At 45.6% G+C, this 19,856-nt stretch overlaps 1 protein-coding gene across 1 annotated transcript in view; it reads left to right on the top strand.

The window, feature by feature from the left end:
* LOC147731234 (lanosterol synthase-like) overlaps positions 1 to 19,856 on the top strand; it is a 310,880-nt gene that overhangs the window by 213,109 nt on the left and 77,915 nt on the right. Inside the window, exon 16 of the mRNA XM_086954169.1 lies at positions 14,366 to 14,471. Coding sequence (XP_086810295.1) covers positions 14,366 to 14,471 — 106 coding nt within the window. The remainder of the gene's footprint in view (positions 1 to 14,365; positions 14,472 to 19,856) is intronic.

Here is a 19,856-nt window from a genome sequence, read left to right as displayed (position 1 = left end):
TCAAGACGAGTTCCAATGGTGGCTAGACCACACGGAAGTATGGAATGGCAAGGTCATTTTCTGGGCTTCACCCGATAATATCATAGAATCAGACACCTGCCGCTGGGGCTCGGGTGCAAGATGTGAAGAGTTCACCACAGGCGGACGATGGTCAGTGGAAAGTTACAACTACACATACATTGTCTGGAGTTGTTAGCTGGCTCGCTTGCCATATGATCAATCTAACTCAGAAGAGCAATTGTTACATCCTTCTCAGGATGGACAATGTGTCAGCAGTGTGGTATATAATTCACCTGGGCGGGACGAAGTCTCGCCTCCTCGCCAACTTTGCGAGAGAGTTTTGGCACTTATGCCTCTCCCAGAACATCAGTGTAGTTGCGGAATATATCCCAGGCAAGAACAAACTGGTCGCGGATTTGAACTCCAGGTTCCTCAAGGACTTTAGCGACTAGAGGTTGCACCCTTCAGTTTTGTTGCAGATCACGACTATTCGAGGCCAGTATCAGATAGACCTCTTTGCTTCCTGTCTCAACGCTCAGCTTCCCCGTTTCTACAGCTGGAGGCCGGACCCGATGGCGCTGGGCACGGATGCCTTCCTACATCATTGGGGTCCTCTGAGGAATTACGCCTTTCCTCCTTTTGCCTTAATTCCCAGAGTTGATGCTCAGATCAGGCATCAAGGATCCTCGGTGATTCTAGTCACACCATTGTAGAAGACACAGTCGTGGTTTCCAACACTTCAAGAGCTGTCAGTGGATCTTCCATTTCAGTTACCCTCTTTCCCAATGATTCTCCAGGACCCAGTGGGCTCCCCGCATCCTCTGGTTCTTCTGAACCAGTTACCTCTTATTGTCTGGACGCTCTCCAGCAACATGACTGCATTGAGGGCCTTTCATCGGAGGCTGCTGATTTTATACAAAAAGCTTGGGCTTCATCCACCCACAAATGATATTCTGCATCATGGAAACGATGGGTGGGTTGGTGACTTCAATGACAAGTGGATCCTGTGGGATATGATGCAAAAGAGGTTCTTAATTTCGTGTCAGAATGTGCAAGTCAGGGTTTGTCCTATCGGACAGTGAATAATTTCAGATCGGCGCTCTCAGCGGAGCATGATCATATTGATGGGAAACCTGTTGGTGTTCATCCATTAGTTTGTAAACTTTTGAAGTTCTCGACCTCCTAAACTCAGGTACACTACTTTATGGGATGTATCCAAAGTTCTGAGACTGTTAAAAGCATGGCCTGAAAATAAAGATTTGTCATTAAAAGTTATCCGCAAAACTCCATCTGTTGTTGTGCCTCATTTTATGTCGCAGAGTGTCTGATGTTCATGCTCTTGATTTGGCTGGCAGAATTTTTTCTCCCCAAGGTGTTTCTTTTGTCATCTCCAGGAGGATGAAAACGATGTCAAGTTCAGTTGAGTATCCTGTCTTTCCTCATAATGAAAAGTTATGTGTTTTAAGATGTTTAAAAATGTATGAGGAACGTACGTTGAGTCACAGGGACGACTCTTTAGGGCCTGTGCTTTTAGCTATTCAGAAACCCTTCAACCCCGTTTCTTCGGCCACGTTGGCCCAGTGAGTTAGATGGGTTATGGCCGAAGCCGGTATTGAAGTTGCTGTTTGGTGACGTTATGCGAGGGACTCTATGTCGTCTAAAGCTTTTATTATGGATTCTCCTTTAGAAGACATTCTAAAGGCTGCAGACTGGTCTTCAGATTCAGTGTTTAAAGTGGTTTACTATGAGCCGATACCTCATGTTTTATCTGTTATTCTTGGTCAGCTTTGAACCAGAATAATCTGAGCCTCCGGTTCTGCCATAGTGTCCTCAATAGAATCAAAAATTCTTGTTCCGAATGCTAGAAAATGTTGTAATTGAACACAATCTAGCATATCGTAAATGCTGCACAAGCATTAATCAGAAAGCTATCTGCGATCGCAAAGCGCAACTCATCATCGCAGAACTCCACAAGAATTTGAAAAAGCAGTCTAAATTGAGGGTATAAATGCCATTCCTGTGACTGGCTGTCATCAAAGTCATGCATAGTCATGGGGTTGGGAGAGGGCTCTCCAAGAACCCAAACAAGACATTATGGACTATGTGCTTGGCCTAAGGTCCAGAATGGCAGAGTATATGGAAAAGGCATTCAAGAATCTTGAGGCCAGCCAGGAGCTTCAGAGGCACTGGTATGACCAAAAAGCTGCAATGGTTGAATTTCAACCTGGGCAACAGGTGTGGGTGTTGGAGCCAGTGGCACCAAGGGCTCTCCAAGACAAATGGAGTGGCCCTTACCCTATCCTGGAGAAAAAGAGTAAGGTCACTTACCTAGTGGACATGGGCACAAGCAGGACATCTAAAAGGGTTATCCATGTAAACCACCTTAAGCTCTATCATGACCGGGCTGACATCACCATGCTGATGGTGACTGATGAGGAACAGGAAGCAGAGAGTGAACCTCTCCTTGACCTCCTCTCTTGCGACCCAAAAGATGGGTCAGTGGATGGAGTAGTCTTTTCAGACACCCTCTCTGCCCAACAGCAGACTGACTGCAAACAAGTTTTGCAACAGTATCCTAATCTCTTTTCCCTGATCCCTGGTCTTACCAACTGGTGTACCCATGATGTGACACTGGGGCAGTAACCCTGTCAAAAACAAAATCTATTGACAATCAGACCAAGTCCAGGAAAGCATCAATGCTGAAGTCAGCAAGATGCTGGAGTTAGGGGTAATTGAACCCTCTGAGAGCCGCTGGACTAGCCCAGTGGTTCTGGTCCCCAAACCTCATACCCAGAGTAGAAATAGAGAGATGAGGTTCTGTGTGGACTATAGAGGGCTCAACTCTGTCACCAAGACATATGCTCACCCCATTCCAAGAGCAGATGAGTTGATGGATACGTTGGGGGCAGACACATTTCTCAGTACCTTTGACTTAACTGGAGGGTACTGGCAGATTGGCATGGCCCCAGGAGCAAAAGAGAAAACAACATTCTCCACCCCTGATGGGCACTATCAGTTTACTGTAATGCCTTTTGGGTTAAAGAATGCCCCTGCCACCTTCCAGAGGTTGGTGAACCAAGTCCTGACTGGGTTGGAATCCTTTAGTGCCGCTTATCTTGATGATATTGCTGTCTTTAGCTCCACCTGGCAGGATCACCTGATCCACCTTGGGAAGGTTCTGCAAGCCCCGCAATCTGCAGGACTAGCTATCAAGGCATTCATATGCCAGATAGGGCAGGGTACTGTGGTGTACTTGGGCCACCTTGTTGGTGGAGGCCAGGTCCAACCCTTACAGCGCAAGATCCAGAGTATCATGGACTGGGCAGCTCCAACAACCGAGACCCAAGTCAGGGCATTCCTTGGGTTGACTGGGTATTACAGAACGTTTGTGAAGGGATATAGGTCCATTGTGACTCCCCTCACAGAGCTCACCTCCAAGAAAATGCACAAGAAAGTAAACTGGACTGTTAGCTGCCAAAAGGCTTTTGACACCCTGAAAGAAGCAATGTGTCCTTCGCCCTTTCTAAAAGCACCAGACTACTCCAAGCAGTTCATAGTGCAGACTGATGCTTCAGAGCTGGGGTTTGGAGCGGTCCTACCCCAGATCAATGAGGAAGGCCAAGACCAACCTGTTGCTTTTATAAGCAGGAGGCTACTCCCCAGAGAGCAGCGCTGGAGTGCCATTGAGAGGGAGGCCTTTGCTGTGGTTTGGTCCCTGAAGAAGTTGAGGCCCTACTTGTTTGGAACTCACTTCCTGGTTCAAACTGACCACCGACCTGTCAGATGGCTAATGCAAATGAAAGAGGAACATCCAAAACTACTAAGATGGTCCATCTCCCTACAGGGAATGGACTTTGAAGTGGAACACCGACCAGGGACTGCCCATGCCATTGCAGATGGACTTTCCAGGTTCTTCCACTTAGACAATGAAGACTCCCTAGGGCAAGGTTAGTCTCATCACCTTTCGTTTGGGGGGGGGAGGGGTGTGTGTGAGAAAGTGCCATCTTTCTTGCCTTGGTATGCCTCCACTTTTTGCTGAACTGCTGATGTGCTTTGACTGAGTGTTCCATAGGCTCCTGCTAACCAGGTGCCCAGGGCCTGTGTTCCTTCTCTAAAGCTGTGTTGAAACAAAACTTAATTGGCATCTCTGGCCACCTATCAGCCTCTAGTAAATGGTACCCTAGGTACCCAGGGCATGGTGACCAGAGAAGACCCCTAAGAGCTGCAGCACTTATTGTGCCACCCTTAGGGGCCCTGTACCTTGCCAGCCACACACTGCCTTTGCAGGCTTAGTGTCTAAGTACAGAACTAAACAGAGAGTCGACATGGCACACATCCCTGTGTGCCATGCCCACAACCCCACTGCCCTGGCATACATCAGTCACCCCTCTAGCTGGGTGCCCTATGCCAGTGGTGCAGGCACAGGTGCATGAGCCCTGTGCCCCTACAGTACCCAGGGCCATTCCTGGGCCCTGTAAGTGCAGTGCTGCCATTTGAGAGTATATGGTGCCGGGAAGTCATCATTACGAACTCCACAGCACCATGATGGCTTCACTGAAGACTGAGAAGTTTAGTATCAAACAGCTCAGCACATTAAACCCGCACTGATGCCAGTGGGAGGTTTAATGTAAAATGCACCAGAGGGCATATTAGAGATGCCCTCTGAAACCTAACCTACAATCCACGTCTGGACTGAGAGGCTGCCTAGGCTGCCACACAGCAGACATGTTGCTGGACCCCTGCGTGGAGAGCCCCCCGCTCTCCACGGCCTGCAACAATGCACATCCTGGGTGAGGTGCTAGGTCTCCTCCCGCAGGATGGGCAGGGGGAAGCTTCAAGGGCATGCCGCCTTTGTGAGCTTCTCCAGACCATTTGCTGAACCCAGCAACTGGCACCCACCAGCTCTGACCCCCACTCTGGCGGGAAGCATGGCGGGAAACCCTTAATTCGAAAGGGGGTGTGCCAGCCTGTGCCAACCCCACCCTTAAGGTGGGAGAGGCAAGGGGAAGCATAACCCTGGGCTCCGGCCATCTTGAAGATGGGGGCCCTGCCCAATCACAGCTAGGTTCCTGCCCCCCTCCCACCGGAGGGGAGCAGGCTAGGGGGTGTACCCACCCCAGGACAGGGACCTATTGGTCCTTGCCCTTGCCCTACCTGTAACGCCCCTAAATTCAGTATTTAGGGGCTCCCTGAACCTTCCTTCTTCAGATTCCATTTTGAAAAACAAGAAGAAGAACAAGAAGAAGGATGACCTGCCGTGCAGCTGCTTACAAAAGGACGACGACAACTGACTTGGCCCCAGCCCTCCCAGCCTGATGATCCTTTAACCTGCTCCTTCTTAACCCCGGCGTCTCCTTCGGGCAGCAACCTCGAGAACCCCAGAGGACCTGCATGCATTGACCCTCTTAGAGACTGGGACTCCCATGAGCAGATTGCTCCAACAGCAACACCCCTGGTGCCAGCCAGGAACCGCAAATCCAGCCCACTCTGCACCCGCTGAGCCCAGCCCGTGCCCAAGTGAACCAAGACCACGAGAACATCCCCCGGTGGCTGGGACCCTAAGTCCAGTGCCCAGCGACCCCCCTCGATGAACCAGTCGACGCCTGCAGCCTCAGAACCAGAGACCGCCCAGCTGCGACCAGCCAAGGGTAAGATTCCCAACACCAAAAGACACCCCTGTACCCGGCTCTCTGCAGCCCCCTGTGCCTTCCTTTGGGGTACTGTTGTAAATAAAATTAGGTAGGTAGCAGGACACGTCTTCAGGTAGTTAAGATATATTTATTAAGTTAGACAGCAGAGCAGTAAACCCCCACAGCTGACCAGACCAACTGCCAGGGCTGGAATCCTCAACACACCAGATAGAACACACATAGGTAACATGGGAGATAGAGAAGGTAGGAACACTAAGAAAGGACTACAGACACCAGGTTGTCATTTTGATGTAAGTATAAACATACAACACATCTTCTCCCCTTAGATACAATAGTTTTGTTGTAAAAACCATCACGCACGGTGCATGAAAGCCTGAATACCAGTGATCGGACCGAGGATAAGGGAGGAGGGAAGGTATATTAAGGGTACAATAGCCCACATGTGACTGTCAAACTGCTTGGAATGTTAATGATAATAAGGCATTAGATCAACACGGAATAATTACATGTACTTATGGAAAATCGTACAATGCCCATTTAACAGTATGGAGGTTACAGTAAACGATTTTAACTTGATATGTGAATAAGTGATTTGATCAGCAGCTTGGATTGGATGTTAATTTCTGTTTAATTAATTCTTACAGTTACACCTGACGAAGGGCCCCCGGAGGCCCGAAATGCATTGGGTTGTAATAAACTGCTTAAAGATGAAACATGCCTTCAGTGCGTATTTTTGAATGAAGAGGTTCGGATGGCCCAGCAAAGATATGAGAAATAGTGGAAAATTGGCCTTTCCTTGTTCCTGGATGTATCAAATTAAAAATGGTTTAAGATTTGAAAATAATGGATTACAATGGATTAATTTGGATGAAAATAGCAAAAAAAAGTTTGCAATTGCAGAAGCGACAGTGCCATTGTTTGGGGCACTGAACCAGTGCCCTTTTATGGTGATTCAATGATACACGTGTCTTAGAAGCTGGGCACGCAACCAGTGAGCCAGTTAAAAATAGAAAAATATTGAGGCGGATAAAGAGGTTGAGAAAAGGTGTGCAGCCTAAACCCCCCCATATGTTGTTACAATTTATCGGCTTCTACAAGGGCTAGCACCCACTTAAGATTGAACAAAAAAGAATTACGGAGATAACAGCGCCTCGAGCCACGAGCAAGGCGGAACATCTGGTTTCACTCAGCATGTTTATTTTTCGAATCGTTGGAAGTTTCTCGGAATTGATTTAAAAAAAAAAAATTACTACAATGGAATGCGAGCAAGCGCTTTGATCTTCACAGTATCTCTACATCCATACGGCGATGGGATAATAATGAACATTAACTTTGTTTTGTAGAGTGGAAAGGGGCCACTCAAGGGTATTTAAGATGTAACATGGGAGTTGTAGTTCAAGGGAGTTCCGACCTGATTGCAGTTTTATCCATGTGTAATGGTCACTTTAACGGGCGGGTAATTGTGGGAGGAGGGATCGAGAAAGCATTTAAATGAGTGGCGAGTTGTGAACTAGGAGACAGGCTTGCCGAGGTCAGGTCGACAAAATGGTTTGCAGCAGGTACGTGATGAGGGCAGCTGATGTTAAAAAATGGAGGGAGGGGATAGTGATTAATTCCCGTTTGGATGCCCGTTTTATAGCACTGAGCTTTTCACAGATATTGCTTAATACAGCATGAGGCGGACTATGGATGAGAAGTAAAGATAAATAAAATGTTTGACGCCGTTGTTGATATGTGACCAGAAAGAGCAGAAACATGGGTGTTGTTAGACTCGGGCCATCAATAGTTTTGTTGTAAAAACCATCACGCACGGTGCATGAAAGCCTGAATACCATTGATCGGACCGAGGATAAGGGAGGAGGGAAGGTATATTAAGGGTACAATAGCCCACATGTGACTATGAAACTGCTTGGAATGTTAATGATAATAAGGCATTAGATCAACACGGAATAATTACATGTACTTATGGAAAATCGTATAATGCCCATTTAACAGTATGGAGGTTACAGTAAACAATTTTAACTTGATATGTGAATAAGTGATTTGATCAGCAGCTTGGATTGGATGGTAATTTCTGTTTAATTAATTCTTACAGTTACCCCTGACGAAGGGCCCCCGGAGGCCCGAAATGCATTGGGTTGTAATAAACTGCTTAAAGATGAAACATGCCTTCAGTGCGTATTTTTGAATGAAGAGGTTCGGATGGCCCAGCAAAGATATGAGAAATAGTGGAAAATTGGCCTTTCCTTGTTCCTGGATGTATCAGATTAAAAATGGTTTAGGATTTGAAAATAATGGATTACAATGGATTAATTTGGATGAAAATAGCAAAAAAAGTTTGCAATTGCAGAAGCGACAGTTCCATGGTTTGGGGCACTGATCCAGTGCCCTGTTATGGTGATCCAGTACATATAGAGCCACTTTCTCACACCTTATAGCCCCTTCATTAGGGGGAGAGCTTAATCCGCATCCGACTGACGTAGCTTGTCATTAAGGTGACTGTCATTCTTTATGTTGTTGTTTTTATATGCTTCATTAGATGGTATAATGGCATATTATAGCCTTATAGCCCGCCATAGCTGACTGTACAGGCTATTAAAGGTCTGCTCTAGCGAAAGGCCTGAGCCGAAGGTGAGAGACTTTAACAAGGGAGTGGGACTTTAATAGCCAGTATAGCCCAGCTACGGAGGCCTATAAGGCTATTAGAACATTCTGCCACTAGAGGGCAAATTGTTCTAACAAATTAAACAAAGGCTTTAGGGAGCACAAGGGGATTGAAATCCCCTAAGGCTCCCTGAAGCCTTTGTTCACAGCCACAGCTATGAACAAAGAAGCATTGAAATGTTGGAGTTCCGGGCTTATACCAGCCCTTATAAGCCCGTAGCTACTCAATTGTTTTCAATGGAGCTTCCAACATTCCAATGTTCTAATATAGCCTTATAGCCCTCCGTAGCAGGCTATACCGGCTATTGAAGGCCCTCTTCCGCGTTAATTGCCCAAGCCGAAGGCAAGGGACTTTAATAAGGGACCACAACTTTAATAGCCGGTACAGCCCTGCTACGAAGGGCTATAAGGCTATTAGAACATTCTGCCACTAGAGGGCAGAATGTTCTAACAAATAAAACAAAGGCCTCTCGAAGCTCGAGGGGATTCAAATCTCCTCGATCGCTCAGACAGGCCTTTGTAAAACATTAGAATGTTGCTCCTTGGGCCTTTACCGGCCTGTAGTAGCATAGAGCATCCATTGTCTACAATGGAGCTCCCAACATTCCAATGTTCTAATAGTTAATTAAGGATTATGTGATCTTTTAATCATTTTGATTGACCGTTAATATGACGTGGAGCTTCACTCACCACTTATTAAAGGACGGTGTGATCCTTTCACCCTTTTGACTGACTGTTAATTACATGTATTTTCATGCACCATATAGCTGGTTTCTAACGGATTGCACCATATTGCTACTTGGGTTTTCCCCACCACCAACATGGTGCCCACCTTTGCCTGTGCCATCTTGTATACAGGTAGGCCCCAGCAGCACATCGATTTGACATGCTCCGATTGGCCCACGCTTGCCTCACTATCTTCCAGCGGTGGACGATGTTCTGTGTCCGTGCAAGTATCTACTCCATAAAAGAGAGGAGAATTTCTCTACCGCTACAATAAGATAAGCCTGATTTAACTTTAATGCTCTCTTCCCCTATAATGCTAATTGGTGTTCTCTATGCTTTTACTTATGAGGCCCGATCCATTACACTAATTGGGTGAGTCCTGGTGATTTTTCTTCAATAGGCCTACGTTGAAAGTCTCATACATAGAGTGGCCTCACACCAGTCACATTATCGTGTGTGTGTGTGTGGTGTCAAATTGTTTCACGTTGTTCTCTGTACAAGTCACTCTGGGGGATGCCTTTCACAGTTGTTTTGTATGCCTTGTTCAGAAACACATATTTGTCATTGACAAATACGTATTTTAATGTTTGTGTTTCAGGATGGTTTTTATCGAAGTTAAGGTACAATATTTCGCGTATTATTCATTGAGTGACTGGTTATCTTAGATTGAGCATTAACACCCAGAGAAACCAGACACCGTGTAGATTAGGGTAGTTTCTAGGTCCTGAAGAATCGCCACATGATAATTTTTTACTGAACAATGCAAGAAATATGTTGACCAAGTAAATCATAACCCTTCGGAGCTATCTAGGACCATTATATCCTGAAGTAGTGGACAAGATTTTAACTAGGCTAGTGATCTCATTAATTAAATAGATTGTCCCTGAGTATCAATTCAGCTATTTTAATTCACTTTTTTCACTAATCTACTTAACATTTTCAGCCCACATACCATCGCCTCGTCAAACAGCTACTCTAAAAAATCTACAGCAAAATGCCCCCTCAATGGGTGCCCGCCGGGCATTGCAGCTCTGGCCCAATGAAGAGCTTACCCAGTGATGAAGCATGGCACCCTTCTGGGTGTGTGAGGGCCTGTGCTTTGATTGGATCATATTCCTTATCTTGAAACCATCCAACTTAGGCCTTCTTTACAGTCTTTAGGGACTGCATACTTTTTTTTAATTGTCATATACCTGATCACCCAGCATCTGCAGACTCTTTAAACTCGCAGGTGGACGAATTCAGACTAGCAAATCAGAAATGGCAGTAACACTCAGAGGTGGCACAGGGTATCTTCCAGCACTTGGGAGAATCCTGGCTCGAGCTTTTCACCACCGCAGAGAATGTGCAGTAACAAAACCTTGATGCGTAGGAGTTCCCAAGACAGTTCTCCCTTAGAGGCACCTTCCGCCTTCATTGGTGATCTATGACTCCTGTACACCTTTCTGCCCAGAGTGCTAAAAAACATCAAGAAAGCCCGATTACAAGTTATTCTAGTGGCTCTGGACTGGGCGAGGAGAGTGTGGTAAATGTCCTCCAGCTGCTACTTTGGGGAGCCCCTACTGTCGCAATAGCACGGCCAGGTCTTGCACCCAGTCGTGCGCTATCTACACCTCCATATGTGGAAACTGAGCAGCAACAGTTGAGGGCTTTGGACCTTTTTCCCGAAGTGGTTGGTATTATCTTGGCAGCCAGATGTCCATCTACCAAGACTGCTTATGCAGAACGTTGAGAGAAAATGATTGTTTGGTACTCCTGCTGTAACATCCAACACTTAAATGCAAAGTTGTCTGATGTTCTCATGTTCTGCCTTTCTTTAGCCCAGCAAGGCTTTGTTGTGGCTATGGTTAAAGGTCACCTTTCACTCTTTTGACCTTCTTACGGTTGCCAGATCATGTAAATGTAAATGTAAATGTACAGGAATTTATATAGCGCAAATCACTAACCGGTTTCTAAGCGCTTGCTTAGGAAACCCGTCCTGGTATTCTCCTGTGAGATAGCCCCGGCAGGGTATCCGCAAGGTGAAAGCCAGGCATCCCGCCGCGAGGGGCCATTGTGGAGATTAAGCAAGCTATTGCCCAGAGTCGCAGAGTGTGAACCAGTGAATCGAGTAGGCACCGGAGCAAGAATTGTCAAGTCCATGGACATTTTAGGACTCAAGACCCCGCCGAGCCGGGAATTCAACCCTGGTCCCTGGCTGACCTCTGCTTCCAGGTCTGCCTCCTCTAACCAGTGAGCCACACTTCAGACAGATCAAGCATCCCTTTATAATGTCAGCAGTGCAGACAGGCCCGGCCGTTGCGGGCACCGGGCAATCCCCCGTTGCGCCGCAAGGGTGGGGACCGATTTGGGCCCCTGGGGGCCGATTTTGTTACAGGGCCGTTTTTGCAGCATAGTTGCAAAATCGGCCCTGTAACAAAATCGTCCGAGAAGCAGCCCTGGCACAGAGCTCGGTCACCCCGCAACACCCCCCAAACACCTGAATAAGCAGACGCACATCACTAATGCCACTGAGGGAGATAATCACAAGTTGAGCATACTAAGGAAACTCAAATCCTTCCTCCCGCAGGCCGACCTAAAAATGGCAGTGCAAGCCCTAGTGCTACCAAGATTAGACTATAGAAGCACCACTCTTTGCGGTCTCCCCAAATACAAGTTGGCTCTGCTGAGGGCATCACTTAATGCTGCAGCAAGACTGGTATCAGGAACGAAAAGAAATATCCACATCTCTCCGACCCTGAAAGCTCTGAACTGGCTGCCATACGAGGCTGCAGACAACTACGAAGTGCGAGTACTTTACTGCTGAAACCACATTATTATCCATAAAAAGAGAACTGGTTGCAGGGCTTTCTCCTGGACTGCACCAAAGATTTGGAACTCCTTACCTCCAGGGGTACGTGGAATCTCTTCCTTTTCCGCATTCAAAAAAGAAGTAAAAACTCTACTAATTAACAAATTCACGTCCTAAGACTTAATTATATGCTGACATTGAGTCACCTATACGTTCCTCTTATCACTGCCTACCTCTGGTGGAATGAAGGAGAATATTATTTGTATGTTTATTATCATATCCACATAATGCTCAATAACTGTATATAGTGTAATGCTCTGTTGGCCACGGGTCTCATATATTATCCACATACCACATTCCGACGGTAAACTGAAGGAGAATATATAAGTATGTTTATTATCACAACCACCTAATGCTCATTAACTGTATATAGTGCAATGTTCTGTCTACAGGTCACCTATGTTATCCCTATACTACACACCTCTTTTGTACGTAATGACAAATACCAAATGCTTGTATACTACCTCATCATTTTATGTTTTATACTGTATACTGTAAAGCGCCCGGATACCCTCGTGGATCACGTTTGCGCGATACAAAACCTTATAAATAAATAAATGAGAGTGGAACCTTAATTTGGCCCTTACATGCTTCGTGTACACTTCTTTTAAGCCAATGCACAGCTGTCCACTCCTGCTCACCATCCAGCCTCCCTGTCTCATGGCCATAACATCTGCAAGATGAGTCCATGAACAGAAGGTGCTGACTGTGGTGCAGCCATACACTTCATTTATCACAGACAAGCCAGTTGTTTGACTGGTTGCTTGCACAAAAGCTGCATCCTTTCTGAAGGTAGTGACGCTTTCTCACATAGACCAATCCATTACCTTGTCCATCTTCTGTGCACCGACTCATACCTCTAAGGAGGAGATCAGCTTGTCCGTCTGGACCCCAAGATATCCCTGAGTTTCTACATTGACTAAACCAGAGACTACAGACAGGATGACCAACTTTTCGTCAGTTTCTCTGGAACTAAAAAGGGGCAAAGAGGTGCAAAAGAGAACCATCTCCCAACTGATTATTTTATGCATAAATATCTACTATTGGCTAGCTGAAAGTAACTCCCAGAAGGCTTGAACACTCAATCCACCAGACCAGAGCAAAGGCTGCTACGAATGTGCTAGAGTGTGGTGTGCCAGCTCTGGACATTTGTCAGACAGTTATGTGGGTATCCCTTGATATGTTCATGAAGCACTCCTGCTTCCTTAGACAGACAGATTCAGCAGGACGGGCACTTCACATGCTTGGCAAGATTTCCTGTTCTGAGCCATTCCACTGACCCTTCTCCTGGATATACTGCTTTGGCATCTACTTAAGTTCACAAGCTGAAGAATAGGTGGTACGATAGACTGGACCAGAAAAAATGTTGCTTTAAACTGTTGGTTGCATGAACCAGTCCTCTACATGCAACGAGATGGATGCAAACACCATTACTGTAATGTGTTGCTGTTTACATATGTGAAAAACCCAAAAAAGGATAGTCTCGACCAGAAAAGCCATCACCAAAGGTAAGTAACCTTTTCATTTTGGCCATTTGTACATGGCACAACAGCAGTGTCCACCATGGCCAAAAGGCTGAAGCTGCTTTGCAGATTATTCTGACTGAGGCAGGGGCACTTTCCAGGCTGCCCACCAGTATTTCGTTGTCCACTTCAGTCTCTGCTTCGCTTTGGGGTGCCACATGTCATAGTGGCGGACAAGAGATCGGGACAGCACTCAGGAACCCCAGAAAGATGGGGCCATCTTGGGCTGACGATGTATGTTTTTTTTTCTTTAAGTTGTTTTTATTGCCATTTTTCCCAAACATAAACTTAACTTCAATGTCGTTACAGTGCGGTTAGTATGGCAACAATATTTACCATTCGAGAGAATACATCTGTAATGATAACAATCCCTACCACTAAGTGCTTTTCTCTCTTTTTTTTGTAGTCCAAACAACTATTGTAAAAACATTGCCTTTAAACTTATCCTAAACCCCTCCCCCATGCTCTTATCCATGTATTGGGTGCTCATGACCCACATTCTGCCACTGTGTATTGGCACCTTGTCCTCAAAGACCCATTACTATTGGTCTTCAGCCATTATCCAATATCTGCCCCCTACCCACTCCTGCAGGCCCATCTCAGTGCACACTGTATCTATTTGCTTTGTTACCTACTGAGTCCCTCACAAAGGTCTGTCATGGGGGGTTAAAGCCTGTATCATAGTTCCCCACACAACCAGCCCATCCCCTAACTTGTCATTCCGTTGTATCTTCCTCATGTGCACCTCCTGCACATCCGCCCACTCCAGTATCCAATAATGTGTGTTTATATCATTTAGACAAACTACAAATGTTTTTTATCATTTATTTCATGTCCAATACATGGTCTCTAAGGAGGCTATTACCGCTTATGCTCAAGGTTTGTTGGGTTATTAGTCTTCGCTGAATTGAAATGTTGACTAGTTAAGAATATGTTCTTGTTTGCCTCAGGTGACATAATGATTGATTACACCTATGTGGAGTGTACGTCAGCAGTGATCCAGGCACTCAAACATTTCCAAGACAGATTTGCGGATCATCGCATGGTGGAAATCAGGTGAGATTGCGAGGTGTTCAGTGGGGTTCTTCAGCACATGAGGAGACTTGCAGATCAGGTGAGAGCTGCAAGAGATGGGTATGGCCGAGTAAAAGCTTTGGGGGGGGGGGGGGGGGTGGCGAAGTGGGATTAGGTGGGTTAGATGGATGAGCTATACAATTCCCCCATGTTCAGGGGAAACTAGATAACAACCTGAAGGGCACTTAACAAGGTTATTTATTTATTTTATTTTATTTAATGTGATTTTATATAGCGCGAACTTTACCCGAAGGTGTCAGAGCGCTTTACCCAAGAACCAGTTGCAAAACATACGCATTTAGGATTACATGCGTTACATAAAAGATACAAACAGAAAAAATTGCACATGTACAAGATGTAAAGTCACACAGGAAATAGATACAAACAGTAAGGAAATTGCAAATGTACAAATAGTAGAGTCACTCAAGGAAGAGATACAAATGGATATACTCTAAGATCACTTAGGAATGGTAGAGAGTACAATTGTCTACTGCATATACTAGTGATTAGAGTTATCTCTCTCTCTCTCTCTCTCTCTCTCTATATATATATATATATATATACATATATATATATATATACAGTCACACACACTTGCATTTGTTGGGCTATGGGACGAATAGTTACATCAGAATGTGTTTTCTATGTCCATTGCAAGGCCCAGTGGGAGGTCCATTGGGAAGGGCTATTTAACATGCACAATTAATGGCGCCAAACTAGATTGAGAAAGGCCTCTGTGTAGGCTGAAACGTCTCTTGTACCTGGGATTGAGGGCGACATGATCCAATAAATTGATGCCGAATCCTGAAACCACTTTGCGCCTGTGCCTTCTTCCACGGAGTTCTTCTTTATGGGAGCTGGATGTTTTATATATATATATATATATATCCTGCACTGCAGCCTGCTGTTTATGGTGGGCTAGTCAAAGTTTATGGCAGATTAGGTGGTGAAGCCTGAGGGGAAGTGTTAGCAAGTCATGTATGGAGATTATGTGAGACCTACCTACAGAAGATTAGAACCAAAGAGACTAGTATGTTCTCGAATGCCAACAGTGGGACATTGGATTGAGGATGCTTGCAGGGGATTTTGTAAGACCAGGAAGCAGATCAGGGAAAACACTAACCTAGGAAAACCATTAGCTATTTGGGGTTCGGATCTACAGGTAGTTAAAAGATAAAACAAATTGCAAATTTCCCTAAAATAAGTTCCATTATTACAAATATGTCTTTATAAGTAAATGTAGGAAAAGGGAATAAAATTCAATGTATGAATGTTTGCATGTTCTACTTAATGCATAGTAACCACGGGAAAGTTGTTAAAGCAAGGGCTCAGTTGTTCTGGATTGCAGAATGGGTGAAATGTACAATTTCTTGGGCGGTGGCTTACTCACTAATATCAGTTGTTAAAGGATCCTACAAAGGAAAGCAAGCTGAATGGTGTTGATCTATTCTGTTAAAAAAGGATATCTGAGGGCAGTTTTCCTAGGTGTAGTTTGGTTCGGAAGTGGACCTGGGAATTTGGGGTCTCTTTCCACTGTAGCCTCATAGTACTTCAGAGCGCCTTTCTTTTAAAAGACTGCATCTTTTCTGAAGATACCTGCTTTAACAAGCATTTACAATGCAATGGTTTCGCCTTTGGAAAAGTTAGAGCTATTGGCATTGCTCATGACATTTCTTTTTTTGTTTTTGACTTATAAATAAATGGCATTGTTATTTACATTGCCAACAGCTCTCTCAGACCACACAGCTCTCTCAGCCTTGTATATCCCTTCATAATAGCGAGTGGCAAACCCTATTTTGCGAGTCTGTAATGTTGCAGATTCGCAAAACAGGGTTTGTACATTGCACAGGCCTATTTTCCTATTTTGCGGTCGCAAACGGGCCAATTTCCCATTTGCGACCGCAAAAAAAAGGTTGTGCATCTGTCCCAAAGTAATTAAACTACAATCTATCCTCACACTCGTAATCTCCAAGCTCAACTATGAAAACAGCCCATCCTCGGCTCCCCAGCTACATCATATGTAAATGTAACTAATTCAAAATGGTGTTGCAAGACTACGTCTCCCCCTCCACCCTTGAGAATATATGACATCAGTCCTGGAAGCTCTCCACTGGTTATTCACAACTAGATAGATAAGCAATGTTCATAACGCCAAGCTCTAGAGCTCACTATCAGCCAAGATTCGGAGCCTTAACATTTTGGAGGGAGGGGAAACAGCTGCTTGCAACATAACTACACTATACAATGACTCTGAGCTAGAACCTGGAACAGTAATCGCTCCTTTAAGTACAATCTACAGTTCATACATATAGAACAGCCTTACCAAGCAAACAACGTTCTATGTCCAGATAAGTTATGAAGGGCTGACTTGTGTCTAACTGGGGTATTATACAGGAATATAAATTCACAAACAACTCTTCTGGCTCTCACCCAGCAGGCACGCAGCTCAAACAGGCTTCATAGTAATTCACTAGTACTGCTCGATCCTCTCACGCTTTCGGAAGACAGTACTGCTACAGGTCATGTTTGGCACCCAATAATGTGCAGGTCCACAGCAACATACAAATAAACAACCAATCATCAACTTAACAGGAAAAACTAATGAGATATGCCACCGGACGACTAATTTAGTCTACTGCAGCATGTCCCAAATAACAAAATACTGTGAGGGCTGCTACTTGACATCTCACAACAACTATATGCAGTAACCACTATAGGAAGTACCCTAATGAAACTTGCAGCACTGACCAAAGCTGGCAGCTTACTGGAAACGATAAACTGCATGCCTACCTACACTGCTTCCCCCATTCACACTAGCAAGTGCTGCATCCCATAACATGATAGCCACATGTTGGTGGTCATCGTATGCTACATAAAAACACTACAAACATAGAATCAAAACTAAGACAACACCCTTCCAGCCCCACACCTTAGAAGATGTAGCATACTGCCCATATAGGCAGGGCTAGTAATTGCGAAATACAAATGATAATGCATTAGTGCAAGTCTTAGAGTGCAAAGGGTGTTTGGCTACAACGTCAAGACTCACTGGAGTTGTCATGATCCACTTCATCACTCATTTATAATGCGGTCATTCAGATATCATTCGAACTGTATCCAGAAGGTCCCTATCATGATGTTGATAGTGATTGGAATTTGTTTACGGTAAAGGTTGGATCTGAGCGCTGTTACTGGCACAAGTGGCCGTAAGTATAGCTCTAGAAGTATGATAGTGTCTGTTATTCGGGGGGATTGTTTCCGAAGAGATGGAGGTGATCTGGCAGCTGAGGTTTTTGCCTTTAGTAGTCGTGGGCCTTAGTGTTGGGAGGATGGGAGTCATTGGTAGGGGCTGATCAATGTACTGTTTCTGCCAGGGCTATTTAAGATATTGTTTCTCATAGTCATGCCGGTTGGTCTGGGACTATTTATTTCTTGCAAGGTGTTCTTAGATCATAAGTTGGTGAGGTGTTTGTTTAAAAGATCTGGCCGCAGGATTGTGTTTTAAGGCAATTTACGGGAATGTATGTCTGCTGGTGTTTGCATGGACACTGTTTCTACAGGATCTGGTGGGCAGGTTTTGCCTGGGGGTACGAGGCAGAGGATGGGGCTAGTTCTTTTAAAATAGTTAGTCATTGTCCTAGCGATGCCGGGTGATGATCTGCGGGGTGTGGCGGGCAAGCACGGTTTCCAATAAAAATCCTCAGTCGATGCTTACGGTGCACGAGGAGATGATCATGTGGTGGGCTATGTGTTTGCTAGAGAAGTAGGGGATAAGTCGTAAGTTATATTAGGGCTGGGGGTTGAGGATTCCCACCTTCCAGTCATGTTGGCTGCTCCGGTCCTCCGCTCGGGATCCCACTTGCCAGCCGCTTCTCTGCTCCTTCTCGGGGTCGATGCAGACACGGACAGCGGGAGGGGGGGCGGGAAAGCACACGGACAGCGGGAGGGGGAGGGGGGCGGGAAAGCACACGGACAGCGGGAGGGGGGCGGGGAGGCACCCGGACAGCGGGAGGGGGGGCGGGGAGGCACACGGACAGCGGGACTTCCTCTGGCGGAGATCGGCCGCACAATGACCAAACGAAACTGACTAAAAAAAAAAAATAAACCCCGCCCACGGCCTTGATGACGATGCAAAAAGGGTGGAGAGGGAAAAAAATGCAGGAACGCCCACGAGTCTGGTCCGGCCATGACGGACAGATCTCTGTTCCAATGGCTAGCCTCCATTTATGGAGCTAGCCAATGGAACAGAGGGCGGGACTAAGCTCCACACTGTAGGGACATTAGATTTCTCCTGGGCGGAGCTAGGAGCTCCGGCCCCAGGCGAAACCTAAAAATGAGCCCAGGACTCTCTGATAGGGTTGACTATACATGCATGTATACAGGTGTTTGTATGTGAATGTCTGCGTGTGTTTATGTGAGTACATATGTACGGAGACCATGACAAAGAGAGAGAGTGAAAACCATAGAGTGAGAACAGGGGAGGGGAGAGAGAACTGAGAAGAAGACAGTGGAGACCTTCAAAGTGACCGAGTCCGAGTCAGAGCGAGTATGGTGAGATGTTCAAACAAACAGAAAGTGTGAGTGAGAGAGAGAGAGAGAAATGAAGTCCGTGTGTAAGAGAGGGAATCAGAGAGAGAGAGAGAGAGAGAGAGATAGAGAGAGAGAGAGAGAGAGAAATGATGTCCGTGTGTAAGAGAGGGAATCAGAGAATGAGAGAGAGAAAGAGAGAGAGAGAGAGAGAGAGAGAGAGAGAGAGGAAGAGCGCGAGAGGAAAAATATGTGTGTGTGTGAGGAAGAAAAAGATGGAAAGAAAAGTACTGTGAAATGGAAATGCATTGTTTTGGGTAGAATGGTAGTCAGAAATATATACGGTGGATACAGATATAAAGTGAGTGGGAGAGAGAGCGCGAAAGTGCGAGCCAGACTCCGAAAAAGAGACGCAGTTAGTGACAACGAAATAAGAGGGGGTGAAGCGAACATTTCAGGCATTATGGACCTATAATTGCATATGGGATATTAGAGACAAGGTCAATCGCGGCCTTGTTCTTTATTGTCATAGGACTATGAGATGGCATTGTAGGACCCCCCCCAAAAATGGAAAATAATTGTTATGAGTAATTAACAATAAAACGTTCTTTTGGGGGTTGAAATACCGCTATTTGCAGGGATGACGTCATGCGTATGAAATAGGGGCCTTACAACTTCTGGCATTTGCAGAATCACACTGAAGAATAAGTCAATCACTGACACGGTTAAGGACAAGGTCGGCCTTGGAAAGCGGCTCAGCGTCCGAGTTGTGCTTTCCCGCCCTCACCCGCCAGTGATAAACGGTGTGATGGTGAAATGCCTTCCAGCCTCCATGTAGTG

This window comes from Lissotriton vulgaris, chromosome 2_1, assembly GCF_964263255.1.
Source record: "Lissotriton vulgaris chromosome 2_1, aLisVul1.2, whole genome shotgun sequence".
Lineage (NCBI taxonomy): Eukaryota > Metazoa > Chordata > Amphibia > Caudata > Salamandridae > Lissotriton > Lissotriton vulgaris.
Note: the sequence above shows the minus strand (reverse complement) of the source record. Positions and strands in the feature narration are given on the sequence as shown.